At 45.5% G+C, this 20242-nt stretch overlaps 1 protein-coding gene across 2 annotated transcripts in view; it reads left to right on the forward strand.

Moving 5' to 3' along the window:
* Positions 1–18843, forward strand: part of LOC110486183 (rap guanine nucleotide exchange factor-like 1) — a 34070-nt gene extending 15227 nt beyond the window's left edge. The window contains exons 2-15 of one of the 2 annotated variants that reach the window (XM_021557604.3): positions 1118–1196; positions 4097–4247; positions 4859–4956; positions 6558–6673; positions 6964–7131; positions 7507–7604; positions 7819–7941; positions 8094–8272; positions 8489–8579; positions 8870–8920; positions 9146–9233; positions 13827–13891; positions 14049–14103; positions 16645–18843. In XM_021557604.3, the coding sequence (XP_021413279.2) occupies positions 1118–1196; positions 4097–4247; positions 4859–4956; positions 6558–6673; positions 6964–7131; positions 7507–7604; positions 7819–7941; positions 8094–8272; positions 8489–8579; positions 8870–8920; positions 9146–9233; positions 13827–13891; positions 14049–14103; positions 16645–16769 (1487 nt within the window). In that variant the 3' untranslated portion in view covers positions 16770–18843. The remainder of the gene's footprint in view (positions 1–1117; positions 1197–4096; positions 4248–4858; positions 4957–6557; positions 6674–6963; positions 7132–7506; positions 7605–7818; positions 7942–8093; positions 8273–8488; positions 8580–8869; positions 8921–9145; positions 9234–13826; positions 13892–14048; positions 14104–16644) is intronic. The other variant, XM_021557605.3, reaches the window with a different exon arrangement.
* The last annotated feature ends 1399 nt before the right edge of the window (positions 18844–20242 follow it).

The following is a 20242-nucleotide window of genomic DNA, read 5'->3' on the forward strand; positions in this document are numbered from 1 at the left end:
CAAATTCAAATACACACACACACCCCCTCAGAGGTCAGTGGGTTCCATTTTGTGACCGTCTCAGTCTGGGATCGAGCATGGGGGAGGTTTGATTAGCACGTCTAGTGAGTGCGCTCTTAATGATGCACTCTGGGTAATGGAATTTGAGGCGCCACTCTTTGTGTCGCAGCTTCTAGTAATTTTCATAAAAACCTTTTTTTTACATTTTTTTTAAAAACATATCCCGAACAGAGACATCTGCAGTCCTACATTGTCAACATCCTCACACCCCTAGTGTGTGTGTTTGGTGTCTTGTTGATGATTAGTGTGTTAATACCTGTCTGTAAAATAGAACACTTTTATCCCATATGTCTGACCCTGTGAGGTCAGGTATCCACTTGCCTGCTTATCCCCATAATACCAGCAGTAAACTAGGTAAAGTCAATCCTGTCACAATCGCATGTCACCGGTAACAATCCCTCCACACTCCGTCTACCGCTTGTCCAGAATAACAACTTCCCCTAACCAGAGAGGAAATGGGCCTACACTTTCCAATTTCATCCGCCTCGTTTGTTGTCATTTTGAAATAGTAATAATACAGCACGAGTCAATGAAATCTCATCTGATTTAGTGGGATTGGGGCGACTTTAACCGCAGTCCAGCCGGTCCGCGACTCCTGGTCAGGGTTTATAAATAGAGGCCACCACATTGCCCTCCCCTCTGGTGTAGCGCTATAGACTGCAGACTGAATTGGAGCACAGAGGACCAGGTGGCGGTTTCACTGAGACAGGATTTATCTTAGCCCAGTAGCAGAAGCCCCCGCGCTGCGCCAGGGCCCGGGATTTAACAGCAGACAAAGGTGACGTTAAGGGATTTCAGACGCCCGTTTTTTTTATTTTTTTTTTATCTCTGACACAATAATCAAATTAGAGCTTTTGGGGCATGACCGGTTAAACAAGCACAGTGGAGCTTCAGCTGCAACGGCTGTAGAAGCACATCCATGCATAATTAACATGCATTTTTCTCTCTCTCCCGCTCTCTTCCTCTCCCTCTTCCAATATTCCCTTGTCATAATCCCTTTCTCTCACTCTCTTTTCCTGCCTATTTTCTTCTCTCTCTCTCTCTCTCGTTTCCACAGAAACCCTCCTGGATGACTTCATGTTGACACACCCCATCTTCCTGACCTCAGACAGGTTCCAGCAGGTCCTACTCCAGCAGTATCCTTTACCTTCCCTTTCCTTCCTGGCCTAGCCTGGGAGCCCCAATGTGTAAACACACACACACACCTGCACACCCTTCCCAGACATCCCCAGGAAGAACTGGGATGCCAGGAAGGCTCGGTCCGACCACCCCCATCCGCCATGCAAGGCGAGGGTGGCCCACTTCTGGTTTCCTGTCCCGAGTGCTCGTTAGCGCCAAGAGAATGCGGTTTTGTTCAACGCCGCTACTTCGCTAGGATAATATAAACAATGGCCCTGAACTGGCCTTGACACCTATTTGGACATGGGCAACATGTTTTTGTGCTTTACAAAGGGTTCTCTTTGTCATTTGAAGCGACATGTTAAGTAGCCTAGCGTATGATATTCGCTGTGTTAAAAGCAAGGGCTGTTTTTCGTGGAACATGCACACAAGTGTTCAAATAAAATCTCTTGCAAATTAGCCCATTTTTAATTTTTTTTTTTTTTTAAGTCATTCTTTATGAATATTGATATTTCTACAGTATCAAAGACATATTAGGCTACTCAGTCGGGCCGGACTCTCAATTTGAGTACGATTATCCAGTGCTGTTGCGCGTAACTTGGCAAGAGCACTCGACCGAAGGCTTAAGAATCGAAAACTCCTTAGTAACAACAACTCCACTGGCTCCCGTCTGCACCAAGCCAAGGAACGGGGTTTCTGTTTTGGCACCACCACAGGGGGTTCAGTAAAGTTGAGCAACATTCCCCGACACAGAGCTGTGGATTTGGGTCGCGGTAGTAGTGCATTCATTGGCAATGGGCCACACTGCTACTTAACGTCTGCCTCGTGGCTAACTCCGTTTTTCCATATTATTACACTACAGTGGACCAATAGATATGATATTCGGCTTCTGCCTATCTACAATGAACATATTTAGAGCAATGATATGATAATACTGCCTATGTCTGGCTTTAGAATCTTCCTTTCCCCCCATTACAATAGCTTGCCCCCCCCCCCCCCCCCCCAATTATGATAGCTTGCTTTTTTTGAAGGGTGTATGTACTGTAAGTGAAGACATTCATCTTTATGTGATGAGACGGTATGTATTCCCCCAGATATTGTGTGTCTGTGTGCGTTTGTGAGTCTGTCGGTGCATGTCTGTGTGTAAAGGGATAGTGTCTGTCTGTCTGTGCGTTTTGTTAAGCGTGTGGACAGACACTGCACCACCTTTTATCCCAGAACCCTCGTTCAGTGTGTCTGACCTACATTCCCTCACGGAAGACCCTGGCTGTGTGTGTGTTTTAGAGGCCTGAGCGGCCCTCCAGACGACAATGGGCGTCTCGACGGAGACGGCAACACAAAGGCATTCTGGGAAAGACCGTCCGCATGCCTCGCTGCCCTTAATGCAGCTTGTCTGGGCCCTAGTGGGACGCCCCAGTGTGTGTGGAGAGGGGTGTTCTTTACAAATGATCAATGATCCAGCCTGTTCTCCACTGTACCTCTTAACCCTCTCCTCCTACCTCCCGTTGTCTTTCTCTCACACCCTTTCTTTTTCTCTTCTCCCTCTTTCTCTCCATCCATACCTCTCCCTCAGTCTCGCTGGCCCTATTCCAGCCTAATCAGATCTTCTTTTTTTTTTTGTGGAAATGTGTTTGGCTTCCTGCTGGAAATGAAAACAAAAGCTACCTCCAATTCCATTAGGAAAACTGAGAATTCTTCCCTTTACTTCACTCTCCCTGAACAACTCATCCCAGACCCTTCACACACACTCTAAAGACACATACACACTACACCACACTTGTAGTGGCTGAGTGATCAAAGCCCAGAACCCCAGCTATGTTGAAGAGCCCTGTGGGGGGACTCCTAGCCACTGTGGGGGCTGGGGCCAAACTCCCACACCAGCAATAGAACACAACCCAATTGAACAGAACCGAGAGAGTTAGAAACTGGAGTGCAATATAAACCCAGCAGTTGGCCTTAGGGTTAGGTTGCTGTTTCTGGAGCTGGGAGAATTAGGCAAACAGGGGATCATAGATATAGAATTACTAGATCTGGAATGTCATCGAAGGCATTGGTAAATACTGTTCAGTGTGTGAGTTTGTAGGTCACAGGCCAATGGTGGACTTGGATTGTGGTCTGAAATAGAGGAGAGTGTCAGGGATAGTCCCCTTAGGTTTAGCCGTGAAGTCAGGTGGGTAGTCCCTTTTTATATTTAGAATAGGATGTCAGGTTTCCCCGTGTGCATGCGTGCGCACGTATGACTACTCTTTGGTGGTGAGTACAACACAGACGCATGATGGCATGCTTCAAGTCACAGACTGAAAATATCCAAATATCACACTAATTCTGGTGGAAAGACTATGCCGTGCAGAGCTCTTCAAACGCTTTCCTGCATTATTTGCTAAGATGCTCTCCTCCTGTTGTGCTGGGAGCTGGAGGAAAGAGGAGAGTGTGTGTGTGGGCAACGATGGGTGTGTCTGAGAGCCTTCACCACACAGCGCTCTGCTCTGCTCTGGCTAAGCTGTAATTACTAGTTGCTTGTTTGACTCTGAACACACTGCACTGAAATACTGTGTTTTTCCATCTGCGCGTCAGGTGACCATGGTTCTCCAGCTGTGTGTTTCAGTGAGTTTAGTTGCGTTTCCACAGGATGTCTTTGAGCGTCTGCATGTGTCTGTGTGAGCGGTCATTTTAATGTGTGCCTTCTGTCAGTGTGGTGTGTGCGTGAAGGTATTCACAACCGCTGTTGTGCAACTATGATGCAATTACAAAGAGTGTAATTTGTGCTAGTACGACATAAATCATTTTGGTGTGTATAGTAAATAAGTACTATAAAATAGCTCTCTCCAGCTTCAATATCAATCTCCTAATGACAGGCATCAGTAGATATTCTCTCTCCGTCTGTCTCTGTGGCGTTTCTCCTTGACTCTGGGTTCAGATTTGGTGTCGAGGGGAAGGCAGGTGAGGGCTGGCCCAGCTGGGACGGGGCAGAGAGGAAGCAGGCTGTGCTGAGTGTTGCCTTCCGTTACCTGGACACATACAGAGAACTGCTGCAGGAAGAGGGCGAGAGGTCCAACAGCTTCCCCAAGGTACTGGTCCAACACACACACACACACACACACACACACACACACACACACACACACGTGTGCACAGATACACCACACACACAATAGCCATCCTGCAGGACGATGGTGTGAGATCGAATGACTTGTCAGTGTTAAACACACACTACAAGCACACACACACACCTGCTCTTCCATCCAAGCAGCCTGGCATCAAGGCCGTGTGCTGTGGCGTTCTCTCTGGGTGGAGTGTTGATTCTGGCGGCACTCTTTTTAGGGCCACCCGGGTTGTCATGGTGACGGAACTGACTCAGCTGAGCACACCTTGGGAAGTGAGGCGGCTTTTGGGGCGCTTCTACCTTTCCTTCTGTAGTCACATTTAATAACACATCTCTTGTCAGTTTCTTTCACACAGACCCCTTGGCTTCTTCCACTGCTCTGTTCTGTCTCGCTTTATTTCTCTCCCTCTCGATCTCTCCTTTCTTTCTGGAATACTGTAGATGCAGTCTGTCTAGCAGCAGATCTTGTGACGAACTGCAACTGCCCACACAGTGCTGGTAGACACAAACGAGCACACAGACAAGAGGCACAAAGTGCACTCCCTCTCTGAATGTGATGTCTCTCCTCTGCCTCAGGAGCTATATCTGTGTGCAGTCCAAGAACTCAGTCAGTTCCCCGAGCTCGTGGAAGACGTGCTGAAGCTTCAGCGCTGGACCGAGATCCTCCAGTGCCCGTAAGTCACACATCCACGCCAGCCAGATACACACGCACATATACACACACACACACCGAGCCCGCAGTCTTGCCTTTTAGCACCAGTCTGCTAGGGACAGATTTTCTAGTGTTCTGGGGCTGTGAAAGGCATTGCAGCTGGATGTTGCTGTGTCACTCCTCTTGGTTTAGTCTGAATGCCTTTTATCTCACAAGTTTAACAATCACTGTTAGTGTAATACAGTGCCTTGCAAAAGTATTCACCCCCCTTGGCATTTCTCCTATTTTGTTGCATTACAACCTGTAATTTAAATGGATTATTATTTAGATTTCATGTAATTTGACATACACAAAATACTCAATTGTTGAAGTGAAATGAAAAAAAGAACTTGTTTCAAAAAATGTAAAAAATGTTACAATGGTGCGTGCATATGTATTCACCCACTTTGCTATGAAGCCCCTAAATAAGATCTGGTGCAACCAATTACCTTCAGAAGTCACATAGTAAGTCAGTTAGATTGCACACAGGTGGACTTTATTTAAGTGCCACATGATCTGTCACATGATCTCAGTATACATACACCTGTTATGAAAGGCCCCAGAGTCTGCAACACCACCGAGCAAGGGGCACCATGAAGACCAAGGAGCTCTCCAAACAGGTCAGGGACAAAGTTGTGGAGAACTACAGATCAGGGTTGGGTTATAAAAAAATATCCAAAATGCTGAACATCCCACGGAGCACCATTAAATCCATTATTTAGAAAATGTTTGTCTTCCAGAGATTTGGGACGGAGGTTCACCTTCCAGCAGGACAATGACCCTAAGCATACTGCTAAAGCAACACTCGAGTGGTTTAACGGGAAACATTTTAAATGTCTTGGAATGGCCTAGTCAAAGCCCAGACCTCAATCCAATTGAGAATCTGTTGTATGACTTAGATTGCTGTACACCAGCGGAACCCATCCAACTTGAAGGAGCTGTAGCAGCTTTGCCTTGAAGAATGGGCAAAAATCCCAGTCACTAGATGTGCCAAGCTTATAGAGACATACCCCAAGAGACTTGCAGCTGTAATTGCTACAAAAGGTGGCTCTGCAAAGTACTGAATTCGGGGGGGGGGGGGGTGAATAGTTATGCACGCTCAAGTTCTGTTTTTTTTTGTCTTATTTCTTGTTTGTTTCACAATAAAAATATTTAGCATCTTCAAAAGGGTAGGCATGTTGTGTAAATCAAATGATACAAACCCCCCCCAAAAAAATATATTTTAGTTCCAGGTTGTAAGGCAACAAAATAGAAAAAATGCCAAGGGGGGGTGAATACTTTCGCAAAGCCACTGTCGGTTGTTTTAATGGCCTTGGTTTCTCCTTTAGCCTCCTAGCTCACACGGGCTTATCTAACACATTGTGGTGCCTCCTCCTATAAATAGGGCTAGGAGTTTCCCCTGACCTTGTAAGGAAGAACTCTGGCCCCTATTAATTACAATCTACTTACTTGCAGGCAACGGTACATACAGACCTTGTGGGTCCCATCCCACTGCGGCACACAAGCCGTCGCACCCAATTTAAAAACTCGCTGGCTTTGAAAGGATGCAAAGACTGACGAGACCGTCTACTGTGTTTCCCTAAGCAGCTCAGAGGAGGACAAGGAGATTCGGAAGAAGCAGGTCCGCCCTCTTTTCCGCCACTTCCGTCGCATCGATGCCTGTCTGCAGCCCAGAGAGGCCTTCCGGGGCTCAGATGAGAGTGAGTGAGACACATCAATCATACCTGTGATACTTTCTGTATTTTGAAAGTTCTATATCTTGGGGAAAAAAAACGTCATTTCTCACATGCAAAACATTTTGGGACTGTATCAACAGTGGACTAATGAAGAAGAAACAAAAAATACCCAAAGATTGTTTTTGAGTGGTATTTTCCTTTCTAAGGTATTCAGATATAGGCCAACCGATATGAGGATATGGGACAGATGTTGTACACACTAAAGCCATGTGGGTGAAGTTAAAACGGCTGTGTGTGTGTGTGTGTGCGCACAGTCTTTTGCAGGGTGTACACGCCGGACCACTCGTACGTGACGATCCGCAGCCGTCTGTCGTGCCGCGTGGGGGAGATACTGGCACTAGTCAGGGAGAAGCTTCAGTACAGCGAAGACCAGCCAACCCAACCTGGCAACCTGCTGCTGGTGGCTGTCACCTCCGCCGGGGGTAGGACCACCCACACACAGATACTGTATACTTTAAACCTACGATTACTTCTCGCCATGCCTACTTTTGATTGGCGTTCTGCAGGGGAAAAAAAACGGCCACAACCAAAACACCCAATCAGACAATGCAAGCTTTGACATGATTGTTTCTAACAGCGACGCTTACATCCACAAAGAGGTTTAGATTTAAATCCACAAATGACTACCCACCACTGTTTGGCGCTAAGCTGCCAAAGTGTTTTGACTCTATGGAGATGAAAACAGTTCGTTGATGTTCTGGCGTGTCTCTGTGTGCTTCTTGTTATGTGTTGCTGGAATCTCTACTAATCCATTGCGTGTGTGCTGATGTGTGGGCTCATCTGTGCTGTGTTCTCAGAGAAGACCGCTTTCCGGCCTAGCGACGAGGCGGTCTTCACCACCCTGGGAGTCAACACTCACCTGTTTGCCTGCGAGCCCTCCGAGCTGGAGAGCCTGGTGAGTCCTAGAACACGAGTCATCACTTAACAATGGAGAAACAAAAGTCCTGGCTGGTGGCCATTTTGGATCGCTCTAGACAACATTGTTTACATTTGAGTCATTATTGTGCTCATAAAGTTATCAAAAACATGCTAAGGAGATGAAACAATGAAGGTGCTTTAGTCCAAAGCTTCTCTGGTAAGACTTTTTTTTCTTCTCTCTCTCTCCTTAGCTTCCCTTACCTGAGGAGATCCACTGGTCACCCGGTGACAGTAAACTCCATGACATGAGTGCTGAGGAGGTAGCCACTCAGCTGGTGGTGTTTGACTGGGAGCTCTTCAGCTGCGTGCATGAGGTCAGTGATTGGTGGAGCTGTTAGTTCTGGGCGGAACCTCTGCCAAATAATTGCAAAAGAAGTTATCCATGATAAGGATTTATGCTGTGTGTGGTCTACCTACATTTTTGATGAGGTAGACTTATAGTACGTTTCTTCATTGGAATGTCCAGGTGGAGTTTGTGTGCTATGTGTTCCACGGCGAGCAGGCTCGCTGGCGCCCCCTCAACCTTGAGCTGGTACTGCAGCGATGCAGTGAGGTGCAGCATTGGGTCGCCACCGAGATCCTGCAGTGCCAGTCGCTGCCCAAGAGGGTGCAGCTCCTCCGCAAGTTCATCAAGATCGCAGCTCTGTGAGTTCTGGGTGACCTATTGAATTGTATTACAACTAGGTGTGTTGTATTGATGATATGCGTTTTAATGGTGTGTGTGTGGCCACAATAATAGTTTAAAATAGTGCCAAGTAGTGTTATTATTTGATCATTCCTAACAGTGTGTTTTACGGCGTTTTAGTTTATGGTGAAGTGTGTGTTATTGTTCTAGTCTTATCTAACGTGTGTGTACTCCAGGTGTAAGCAGCAGCAGGACCTGCTGTCCTTCCTAGCTGTTGTTCTTGGGTTGGACAACCCTGCAGTCAGCCGCCTTCGCCTCACCTGGGAGGTAAAACACACACCACACACACACACACACACACACACACACACACACACACACACACAGTGGAGGCTGCTGAGTGTGAGACAGCAAATAATGGCTGGAAAGGAGTAAATGGAATGATGTATTTGATACCATTCCACTCCTGCCATGACCACAGGCCTGTCCTCCCCCAGTTAAGGTGCCACCAACCTCCTATGATACATACCCTCTATGCAGACAGTCAACATGCACGTCAGCAAACACACTGGCGTAGGGATTTGTTTATAACTCTGGGGACTATTTGTTTGTGGCAGGGCCTACCTGGGAAGTTCAGGAAGCAGTTCCAGCAGTTTGAGAGCATTGCGGTGAGTGGCTGTTCGGGGTCTCCAAGGGGACAGTTGATGGAGCCCCTATAATATGGGCTTACTATGTATCAGGGTTGAGCTCAGTTCCATTTGTCAGTCAACAATTATAAAATAGGTCTTCTGACCTCAAAAAGTAAATGACCCCAATCCGTATGTGGCTACGGGTTCATTTATAAAGGCACATTTAGTGAAGGGTGAGTGAGTGAACGCGTTGTTGTTTTTCAGGATCCATCCAGGAACCACAAGTCGTACAGAGACCTGATGGGCAGCCTCAGGCCCCCTCTCATCCCCTTCACACCGCTGCTGCTCAAAGGTGAGACAGACACACACACACACACTATACACACAGCAAGTAAATTCACACAAACACTGTAGTTCTCTCTCTCCACTACCCAAATGCATATGTTCTTCGCCACAAATATGCATCTTTACTAATACAAAACACACCCTCACACACCCCATCCACACAGGTCGCCATTGGCTCAAGCCACAGACTAAATGAGTGACGCCGGGCCGCTCCTCAAGGTTTCTCTCTGGCCATGGACACACACACACACACACCATAGCTGAGGAAACGCTACACGGTGTGTGTGTGTGGTGCTGAAAACAGGGGCACAAACCTCTACAACCCCCCTCAAACACACACTCACTCTACCCTCCAGATGTTGTCCAGATGTGAGCTCATAACATCTCTCAGACGTGCGCGCACACACACACACACACACACACACACACACAATGCTGATTAGAAGGCAGCCTTTCAGCCCGCCTTGCTAATTAAAACCCATAGTTAATCTCTCCATCTCCCTCAACCCTAGCCTGGGTACCAGTCTCTTTAGCGAACATTCCACTCCTTGTCATTTGGAATGGCAGTGGAATGTTTGCTGAAGAGAATGGTGCTCAGGCTACCTCTACCCTGCACACACACAGAGCTCAGCATGCTGCCTCCCTGCTGGGCAACACGAGTATGTGACTCGTTTCATGTTAAATGAGGCCGATGCTGGAGTCTACATGTAACGTACTTCTGCATCCTCTTGAGGAGTGAATAAAGACGGCTGTACATTCAGTCATTACACTAACACATACAGACATACAAAGACATCCAGCATATCCACACACACACACATGCAACATGAACACAGGCTTGAGGGACACGCATCGGCATTGAGGCACTTCATAACCTACCGCTCCAACTTCACAACAGAAGTCCCTCATTATCTAAGAAAAGCGTGTTTTTCTCTCTCCTTCTCCCTTTCATTTCCTTTCTCTCCCACGCACACCCTTTTAACTCAGCATGGGGGACCCTGTCTATCAACATAACCAGGTGGCATTCATTTCTCTGCTTTGAGAGCACACACCTCCACAGGTGATCAGCTCCATAATGAGCTCTACCCCCTTCCTCCTTCCACCCTGACCTCCCTCCACCGTTGCCATGTACCCTGCTTTGAGTGTCAACTCCTTTTTTTCCCCCCATTCTTTTCTCTCCATTCCTCTTTCAAATCTAATCATTTCAAGGCAAGGGATATCTCATCTTTTTTAGATTAACAAAGAATTGGATCTGTTCAGGAATTGGATCAACAAAATATCACTCCCCTTATTATATAGGCTAGCTGTAATTCATCGCTGTGATAATAGATTGGTTATGTACTTACATCATTCTACACCATAATACTGTGTGTGCAATTTCCTTAATGTGTAGTATATTACACTTAAGTGTTTGCTTGTCTCGTTCTCTCTCACACACACACACACACACACACACACACACACACACACACACACACACACACACACACACACACACACACAAACACACACAGAGTATAAAAGCTCTCTTATCAATGTCACTTAGACACCAAAAACGTGTGGAATGTTTTATATTTGAATGCTGTGTATACCAGGCTCCAATATAATGAATGTCAAGTTAAGAATGACGCCAGCTCCTAGTTTCCTATACAGGGCTGCTCTCAAGTCTCTTCCTTATTTGAAGATCAATTCAATCTAACGTTGTAGTATTTTTATGCAGCTGTTTTCCACCAATGGTCCAATAGAATCACAGAATGGTTTTTGGTGTACTGTAAAATAATAATGTAGCTCAGTTGGTAGAGCATGGCACCAGGGTTGTGGGTTTGATTCTCCTGGGGGACCAACTTTAAAAAATTATTTTTTACACTATCCACTCACTTACCGTAAGTCGCTTTGGAGAAGAGTGTCTGCTAAATGACTAAAATGTTCTTGTGAAATAATAATGAGGCTTTTTATCCGAAGTGACTTAGTCATGTGTACGTAATTTTTTTTAAAAAACATTTGGCTGGTCCCGGGGATCGGACCCACTATCCCGGTGTTGCAATTACCATGCTCTTCCAACTGAGCTACAGAGGACCATGAACTTAAACAAGACAAACGTACAAGACAACGTACATACTTTTAAAAAAAAATCAACTCCTACGGCTACCAGGTCGACTCCTTTCACAGCTAAATGCTTCCACTTTTTAATAATAAGACCATAGAGAATGATAAAGGACTCATCTTTGTATCTGTTCCAATGTGGCGTCTGTGAGCGCACGGGCAGCGCAATTGAGGCCATCTCCATTTTGTAGTTGTCAATTTTCTTGTACTGTTATTAATCAGTTGGTAAACAAACTGAAATGGTGCATACTGCCACCTGCAGTTATGAAATGTTTGCGCACGAGTATAATTCATTAGCTGATCCTCCTGATGACCTAGATAGAATTATGTGATCCTTCATTAGGAGGGATAGTTCACCCAAATTAAGAAATAACACATTGGTTTCTTTAGCCTGTAAGCAGTCTATGGACAAGGTACAGCAATCCATGAACTATCCCTTTAACCCAGTTGACTACAAAATGCTGAAAGTCCTGAATGGCGTTGCCCATGCTAAAACAGGCTTTTGGGCACTAGAGTACTCTCATTCTCTATGGGTAGGACACATCTGCTGGCTAGCAGCTTAACAACCATACTGCATAAGCATTGCTATATGTATTACTAAATGTTTCTTAATGGCCACCAGCATGTCACTGCTGGCTTGCTTCTGAAGCTAAGCAGGTTTGGTCCTGGTCAGTCCCTGGATGGGAGACCAGATGCTGCTGGAAGTGGTGTTGGAGGGCCAGTAGGAGGCACTCTTTCCTTTGGTCTAAAAAATATCCCAATGCCCCAGGGCAGTGATTGGGGACACTGCCCTGTGTAGGGTGCTGTCTTTCGGATCGGACGTTAAACGGGTGTCCTGACTCTGAGGTCATTAAAGATCCCATGGCACTTATCGTAAGAGTAGGGGTGTTAAACCCGGTGTCCTTCCCAATCTGGCCCGCATACCATCACGGTCACCTAATCATCCCCAGTTTACGATTGGCTCATTCACCCCCCTCTCCCCTGTAACTATTCCCCAGGTCGTTGCTGTAAATGAGAACGTGTTCTCGGTCAATTTACCTGGTAAAATAACAGGTAAATAAAATAATAAATGGTGCAACCCATAGGATTTGAAAAAAATTCTGCATCAGAAAATGTCCATAATATGTCAGTAGTAATAGTGGAATGATTGTTTTGTACAGTAGAACTTACCCACCAGTGTTGTGATATTCGTCTATTGATTTCTCCCGTAGGAGCGGCATCTGTTGACAAAATGGGAAAGCTGATTTTTGGCTGTGTTTCTAGTGGAAACCAGGTCGAGTGGCCAAGTAGAAATCGCTCCGTCATGTCCTGGTTACTAATATTCTACACTGTTCACTCAATTTCAGTTTGAGAAAACAAGCACTGAATACTGTAGCGAATCATTGTACTAAATCGCTGTGAAATATATTTTTAATAACAAAAAAATAGTTTTTACAGCTGTTTGGACCAAAACCAAAAGTGAAAGACTAAAGCTCAATGAGAAGACTGGGAGATTTTGTTTTGAATGCAGCCTATATTGCTGTATCAATTACCCTAGCTTCCACATGGGGGAGAAATTCTAGGTGTGGCACCTTTTTTAAATGCTAGTACAACCTCATATCATTCTCTGTGATATTTCACTCTGACCTGGGTGGCCGGGTGAAGCATTTTCAAAATATTGTGCGTAACCTGACAGCTCAGTGAGGGCTTCCTGGTACCGCGCTCGCTGGTTCAGAACGATAGCCTTTGTCCGTTCATCTCTGTGGTTAAATAACTGAACAGTTCAAGCAGGCATGTGTACGTTGAAGAGTAAGATGCATCTGGCTTTTCTCTCTCTCTGTGTGGGTGATGGTGGGGGAGTGAGGGCGGAAGATGCATATGCTTGCTATGTGTGTGATAGAGAGTTGGTTGGCAAAGTTAATCTGCTGTGTGTGTGTGTGTGTGTGTGTGTTTGGGAAGAGAAGGCGTGCCTGCTGTCCAGTGTGCAGCTCTTAAAGCTCAGCTCCTAGCATCTTTAGTCCAGGGGTGGAAAAAGGTCACATTAGCGTATCGCCTCACCTCCCTCCCTCCCTCCACCACACGCACAAACACCCTCCCTCCCCCAGGTCTAGCGCCATCAGCAGCATTCAGAACATTCTTTCTGACTGGGCGTATCGTCTCGATTAAACATGCCCCCCTTTCACCCAGCACCCGCAAATTCCAGTTCCTATGAAGGGATCACGGATTGTGACTCTTTGGCTTGTCTCCCTCTCTCGGTCCTACCTGTCCTCCGTCTATGGGCTAAAGCACCGGTAGACAAGGGCAGCTGCTGGGGCAGGTGTCCACAAGCCATTACTTAACTGTTCCCTGCCTTCACCGTGTGTTTACCTTTCTCTCTCTCTCCCTGTCTCTTCTTTTTCTCTCTCTCTCTCTCTCCTCTCTCCTCTCTCCTCTCTCTCTCTCTCCTCTCTCCTCTCTTCTCTCTCTCTCTCTCCTCTCTCCTCTCTCCTCTCTCCTCTCCTCTCTCTCTCTCTCTCAGATCTGACCTTCCTCCACGAGAGCTGCAAGTCGTTTCATGGGGAGCTTGTCAATTTTGAGAAGATGGTAAGTGTACGTTCAGCCACTGACAGAATAGCCAAAGAAATACATGTCTGTTTCTATTCGGCACAATCGGCGTGATTCCCTGGACAACAAGTTACACCCCCCCACCCCCGATTTCCCTGACTACTGTCTTACTACACGCTTCTCCTCTCTCTTCCAGCATAAAGTTGCAGAGATGGTGAGGAGCATCAGACGATACAGGAGCTCCCAACTAGGTAAGCGTTAATGGCCACAGGCACACCTGTCTGTTAAGAATAGTCTTGAAGGAGCCGAGCTCCACCCTGCCATCTGTTTAGAACAGCACAGGCCTCGGGGCCGTTCAATCACACAACCGCCATTCACGACGACTACACACCCACACAGGCATTCTCCACCCATAATGAATGATATTACTGTCTGACAAACCACCTTGCTAAAACACTCCACTAAGTTGAGTTTAACACGTTAACATTATCATTCGTTACATAGCCTAGTTTGCATAAACGCCCACTAACGTGAAATCACCGCACTGGGTACAGCTCAAAACGCTGCGACATGGCTATCACACAGCCTAGCATGTTAAATATCATTATTATCACGTAGCATCACATGCTAAAACACTCGCTAATGTTGGTATTGCATCGTCTAGTAGCATGCTTAACACTCCATAATATCACTCTCACGGTTACACAACACATCTCACAGCCTGGTCCACTATTTTTTAAGAGCCAGCATCTCCAAGCGTCAGTGTGATTTAATTTGTATCGCGCTCGTGCGCTACTCCGTGCCTTACGCTCATTAGTTTCAGTATAGCGCGACGCTGTCGGCCACACTAAGATCATCGACGTCCGGCCCACGTCCAGTCTAACGCTGTGCCCCGATCAACACACACAAGAGATTGCTGACGTGATATAAGACTCTAACGCAAAGACACTCGATAACCCAGTAGAACGTTGGCTTTCGCCCCCCTCTTATCGCTGTGTATTTATTGACATGGGGGCATAAAGAGAGGGTTTCACAGCAGGTGAACAACTTGGCCTGTCTACATACAACACAACATGTAGAGGTTTTATACCAGCTGAGGATTCTTCACATGTACAAGCATGTTATACCTAGAAAAATACTCTACGTCTAGATATTTGGAGAAGAAAAATGTGAGAACATTCTCATGGTAACACTCCTGACACAGTGCACTTGCTAATGGACAAACACCACACAATGTTGAACGCCACTAAAATAACATAAAGTACTGTACCTTATTTGTACTGCTACATTGATATGGAGTAAAGCATTGTTGGGGTTGGAGCTTTACAAGAAAGGCATTTCACTGTACTTGTGTACGTGAAGTTAAAACTTGCGACCTGAGACCAGAGCCAAGCCTCACTGCTTCACGTCATACCATGACCTTAATCAGTGCATGATGTTGTCTCAGCCAGGGCAGGGTTAATGTTGTTGTTGTGGTATTTTACTTTTAGATCTAGTTACAGATCTAGTTCAGTCTATTAGATGACAAGTTAATTCCAAGGCTTAAGCTCCTTTTGTGAAGTATAAAGAACACAAAATCAAGACTTGACGTAAACTGTGGTGGGTAGAACCTGAGGTTGAATAGCTTCTACCTGAAAGTGACAAAATGGTGTTTCTTTTCACTCTGGAATATTCCATCGTCTTCGGGATCCTCAGACCAGTTGCAGGAAGTGCTGAAACCCTTTTTTAGATGTGTATTATATGGTACACAGTGCTATAATGAATCTGGGCTTAGATGCATAAGTCCTAGAGGGCTTAGTTACAGCGGTACATTGTCTGAGATTACCACTGTATCCTAATGGACTGCATGACAAAGTGCCTCGTTGGATGACCGCAGGGGTCTCTCTCCCTCATTTCAATCCCTCTATTTTTCACCATCTTTTTTTTTTCTCCACCTGAGTGACTTTGACAATGGTCATCTCATTCCATTAAGTATAGGTTACTTCTGCGAGCTAGAGCACACATTTAACCCCGTGTTCTCCGACAGGTATAGTCTACATTCAGGCATACACCACATTCACAAACCCATTGACCCCCCCCCAAAGGGAACAGCTTCAAAATGGCCCTTTGGGCTCAGTAGTAAAATGGCCATCTTATCCTATAGATCGCTGCTGCTGTTGTGATGGTGGCACAGAGGAGGATAACGATGCATCCAAGAAGGATTTGCTGCACCCAGAATGGGAAAGGACAAGTTGAGGCTATTGATAGCCTGCCTGACAAAGTGTTTTGCTGTTGGTTAGAACTGAATCAAACCAGTTTCTTTGCCTGCTGCATTGTGTGGGCTCGTCGTGAGCAGATGCTGCTGCGATCCTCTAGTTAGGTCAAGTGAAAGTTGTGGGGTATCTGCCGCCGCCCGGTGGTGAGATCAGGACATTGCACGCCACAGCAGGTTCTCTGGGGGTTACACTACCATATAGCGCAGGGATCATCAACTATAGTGGTAGTGTAACCCCCAGAGAACATGCTGTGGCGTGCAATGTCCTGATCTCACCACCGGGCGGCGGCAGATACCCCACAACTTTCACTTGACCTAACTAGAGGATCGCAGCATATATATGTGTTTTTGCAGACTTTAATGTCTAATAATAATTATACAAAAAAATATTTTTGTGCTAAGAACTTGGGGGGGCAAATAAAACCACCAGCAGGACGCCAGTTGAGGGACCCTGATCTAGGTGGTGAAATATGATTACTGCTTAAATTGTTTTGTTGGGTATGTTTAACTAATGAACTGACCTCTCTCTCTCTCGTAGCTTTGGATACAGAGCCTTCCCCCTCTCACCTCCAGACCAAGGCCTACATTCGCCAGCTGCAGGTCATTGACAATCAGAACCTGCTCTTTGAAATGTCCTGCAAGATGGAGCCCAAAGACATGTGAGAGAAAGTGTGAGAAGAGGGACGAGAAAGAGGGAGATCGCCCCCATACCCCCCCTTCTCCACTGCAACTCTGCCCTCCTCAATGGCCTCAACTCTGATTGGATGAATCAGCTAGCCATTTTTGTAACTTTGCTATGCTCTGTGTTTTCCTGGCTTCCTCCCACACCCTTCCCGGTCTGCTTGTCACGAGCCACCGCTGATTTTGTGTACAATACTCAGACTGCTGGAAACGGCTGAGAAAAATGACTGGAACTCTTTTCTTTGAAGCCTTGTGCGTGTGACTTTGTGAGCATGTTGATGTATGAGGAGGGCAAGAGGTTTCAGGACTGACTTGAGTAGCAAATTGGACAGCCATTTTGTGCAGAGGATGAATGAATAGTAGACTTTTGTTTGATTTGTTTTTGTTTCCCCAACACCAAGTCATGCTTTTGCTTTCACGTCCAAGTGAAGCCTGTCCAGTTTGCACTGCCACCAAACCCCCTTCCCCAACTGAACCTTTCTGAACTTACCCAAACCAGGATGGTTAGCCCAAATGGGGAAAGGCCGGCTTTGTTTTACTAGACCAGTTGAACTGAAGTCTCTATGACATTTGACCCCCAGACAATTCCTGCTATTGTCCCACCTTTTCTCTGTGAACTACTCGGACGTGAGACAATCTAACCCTGTGACCTCTAACCTAACTCTTGACCCCTCCCCACCAGCCAACATGGGCACTTACCACCGACCGCTCAGTGGCAGCCCTCAATGAGTCAGTGACAATTGGATAATAGAAAATATACTCCTGTACTAGTACTTCTGGGCTAAAATAAACCCAGAGTTTATACCTCTGAACAAAAGCTTCCACCATGTCACAAGAAGATGTGGTATTCTGAGTGATGGTGGAATGAAAAGTCTCTGAACCCCATTTATGTGCTTATTGGCTTATTGGCTCCCCACATTCAAAGATCTCTCTCATTGGCTGAGTCAGTTGTTGATTGACAGCTCTTGATAATCCCACCCTTTGGGGGGGGGGGGGGGGGGGGGGTGTTCAGACTGAGGCCTCAGGTTCACCATCACAAGACAAACCCTTCTTTATGTACAGTACAGATGATGGCAGCCAACATATTTGTACCAACCAAGCACTTTTGCCTGACCTCAGGGTACATTTCAATGAGGATAATACAGCATGAGAATTGTTTGTGATTTGTACAAAAATGTTCAGTATAGTTCAGTATGATTTTTATCGCAATTTAACAAAGCCATTGTCACACAACTCTCAACAAAATAACCAAGGCCCGTTTTATTCTATAGGCATGGTACCATCATCATGGCCACTTGTACTGCACCATAGTTTCTAATATGCTGATTGATGAATTTTCTCGTTTGAAAATGGAGTTAAACAACTGGACCCAGTGACGCTGACAACACTTGTTTGCCTGCAACTCTCTCAGGATCCCTGGGTCACGACCTTCGCGGAGGGCTGCCTGGCAATGCCTGTACGATAAAGCTGTAATGTAAATATTCTATGTGTAAATAGCTAAATAATATGGAGACTCTATTTTATGTAAGATGCAAGGAGATTATTTTATTTGTTTTTGTAAATCTGAGAACGGGTGTAAATGGAGACAGAAATGGAGTCTGCTACTGTAGTTGAGGTGAATTGATGAATTGTACAGCATATTTCTTCTGTTTTTTTGTTTTCTTAAGCGAGACAGGGTGGGGTGGGGGGGGAATTTGACTCGCGTGGGGTTTTGTTTTTGTACAGAAGTCAGTGTTTACAGTCATCTCTCCTGAAACTCAGATGTGTCATTAGACGTGGCCCAAGGTTATATCAGAGCAGTTGTATCAAACCCACCCTTAACCCTTAGGCAATGTGTAGATCTGGAGTAATTGGATAGGTGGTAAGGTAGTAAGACCTCCACTTTGCCCTGTGATAGGCTAGATGGAATTTTCACTACATTATATTACTTACACCTATCACCTGTTTAGGAGGTTGGGGCTGAGGGTTTGGGAGTCGATCTGTTCTTTTTAACCATGGGGAGGCCCTTCACTCTGGCCTCAGTTACCACGCACCTAAATAAAGCCTCTTCTGATGACACCTGTGTGCTGTTGGTTTATTCTGTCATTTAACCTTGGCTACTGCCTCTTTCTCAATTTCTCACTTAAAACATATAGGCATTGGCACACAGAGCAGGGGTTTAGAAAAGCTCATTTTAACCAATTCAAATGTATCAGTTCCAACTAATTTAAGTTACTTAACTTGAGTTAATCATGGCTGAATTTGGACATGAAGACCTGAAAATGCTAATATAGGTAGCATTAATTTGCATTGGATTTGTGTCACATATACTAAAAAGTTAACATTTTGATAATGGCTGGATAGAAAACAAAACAAAGCATGGTCACACCTTGTCATAAACTGCTTATAGGGTAAGCAAACCAATATGACAGACGGCTTTTCATTTTGTGCCGATGTGGGATATACAGTGCCTTGCGAAAGTATTCGGCCCCCTTGAACTTTGCGACCTTTTGCCACATTTCAGGCTTCAAACATAAAGATATAAAACTGTATTTTTTTGTGAAGAATCAACAACAAGTGGGACACAATCATGAAGTGGAATGACATTTATTGGATATTTCAAACTTTTTTAACAAATCAAAAACTGAAAAATTGGCAGTGCAAAATTATTCAGCCCCCTTAAGTTAATACTTTGTAGCGCCACCTTTTGCTGCGATTACAGCTGTAAGTCGCTTGGGGTATGTCTCTATCAGTTTTGCACATCGAGAGACTGACATTTTTTCACATTCCTCCTTGCAAAACAGCTCGAGCTCAGTGAGGTTGGATGGAGAGCATTTGTGAACACCAGTTTTCAGTTCTTTCCACAGATTCTCGATTGGATTCAGGTCTGGACTTTGACTTGGCCATTCTAACACCTGGATATGTTTATTTTTGAACCATTCCATTGTAGATTTTGCTTTATGTTTTGGATCATTGTCTTGTTGGAAGACAAATCTCCGTCCCAGTCTCAGGTCTTTTGCAGACTCCATCAGGTTTTCTTCCAGAATGGTCCTGTATTTGGCTCCATCCATCTTCCCATCAATTTTAACCATCTTCCCTGTCCCTGCTGAAGAAAAGCAGGCCCAAACCATGATGCTGCCACCACCATGTTTGACAGTGGGGATGGTGTGTTCAGCTGTGTTGCTATTACGCCAAACATAAGGTTTTGCATTGTTGCCAAAAAGTTCAATTTTGGTTTCATCTGACCAAAGCACCTTCTTCCACATGTTTGGTGTGTCTCCCAGGTGGCTTGTGGCAAACTTTAAACAACACTTTTTATGGATATCTTTAAGAAATGGCTTCCTTCTTGCCACTCTTCCATAAAGGCCAGATTTGTGCAATATACGACTGATTGTTGTCCTATGGACAGAGCCTCCCACCTCAGCTGTAGATCTCTGCAGTTCATCCAGAGTGATCATGGGCCTCTTGGCTGCATC

This window comes from Oncorhynchus mykiss, chromosome 13 (assembly GCF_057628025.1).
Source record: "Oncorhynchus mykiss isolate SJ-2025 chromosome 13, ASM5762802v1, whole genome shotgun sequence".
NCBI classification, from domain to species: domain Eukaryota; kingdom Metazoa; phylum Chordata; class Actinopteri; order Salmoniformes; family Salmonidae; genus Oncorhynchus; species Oncorhynchus mykiss.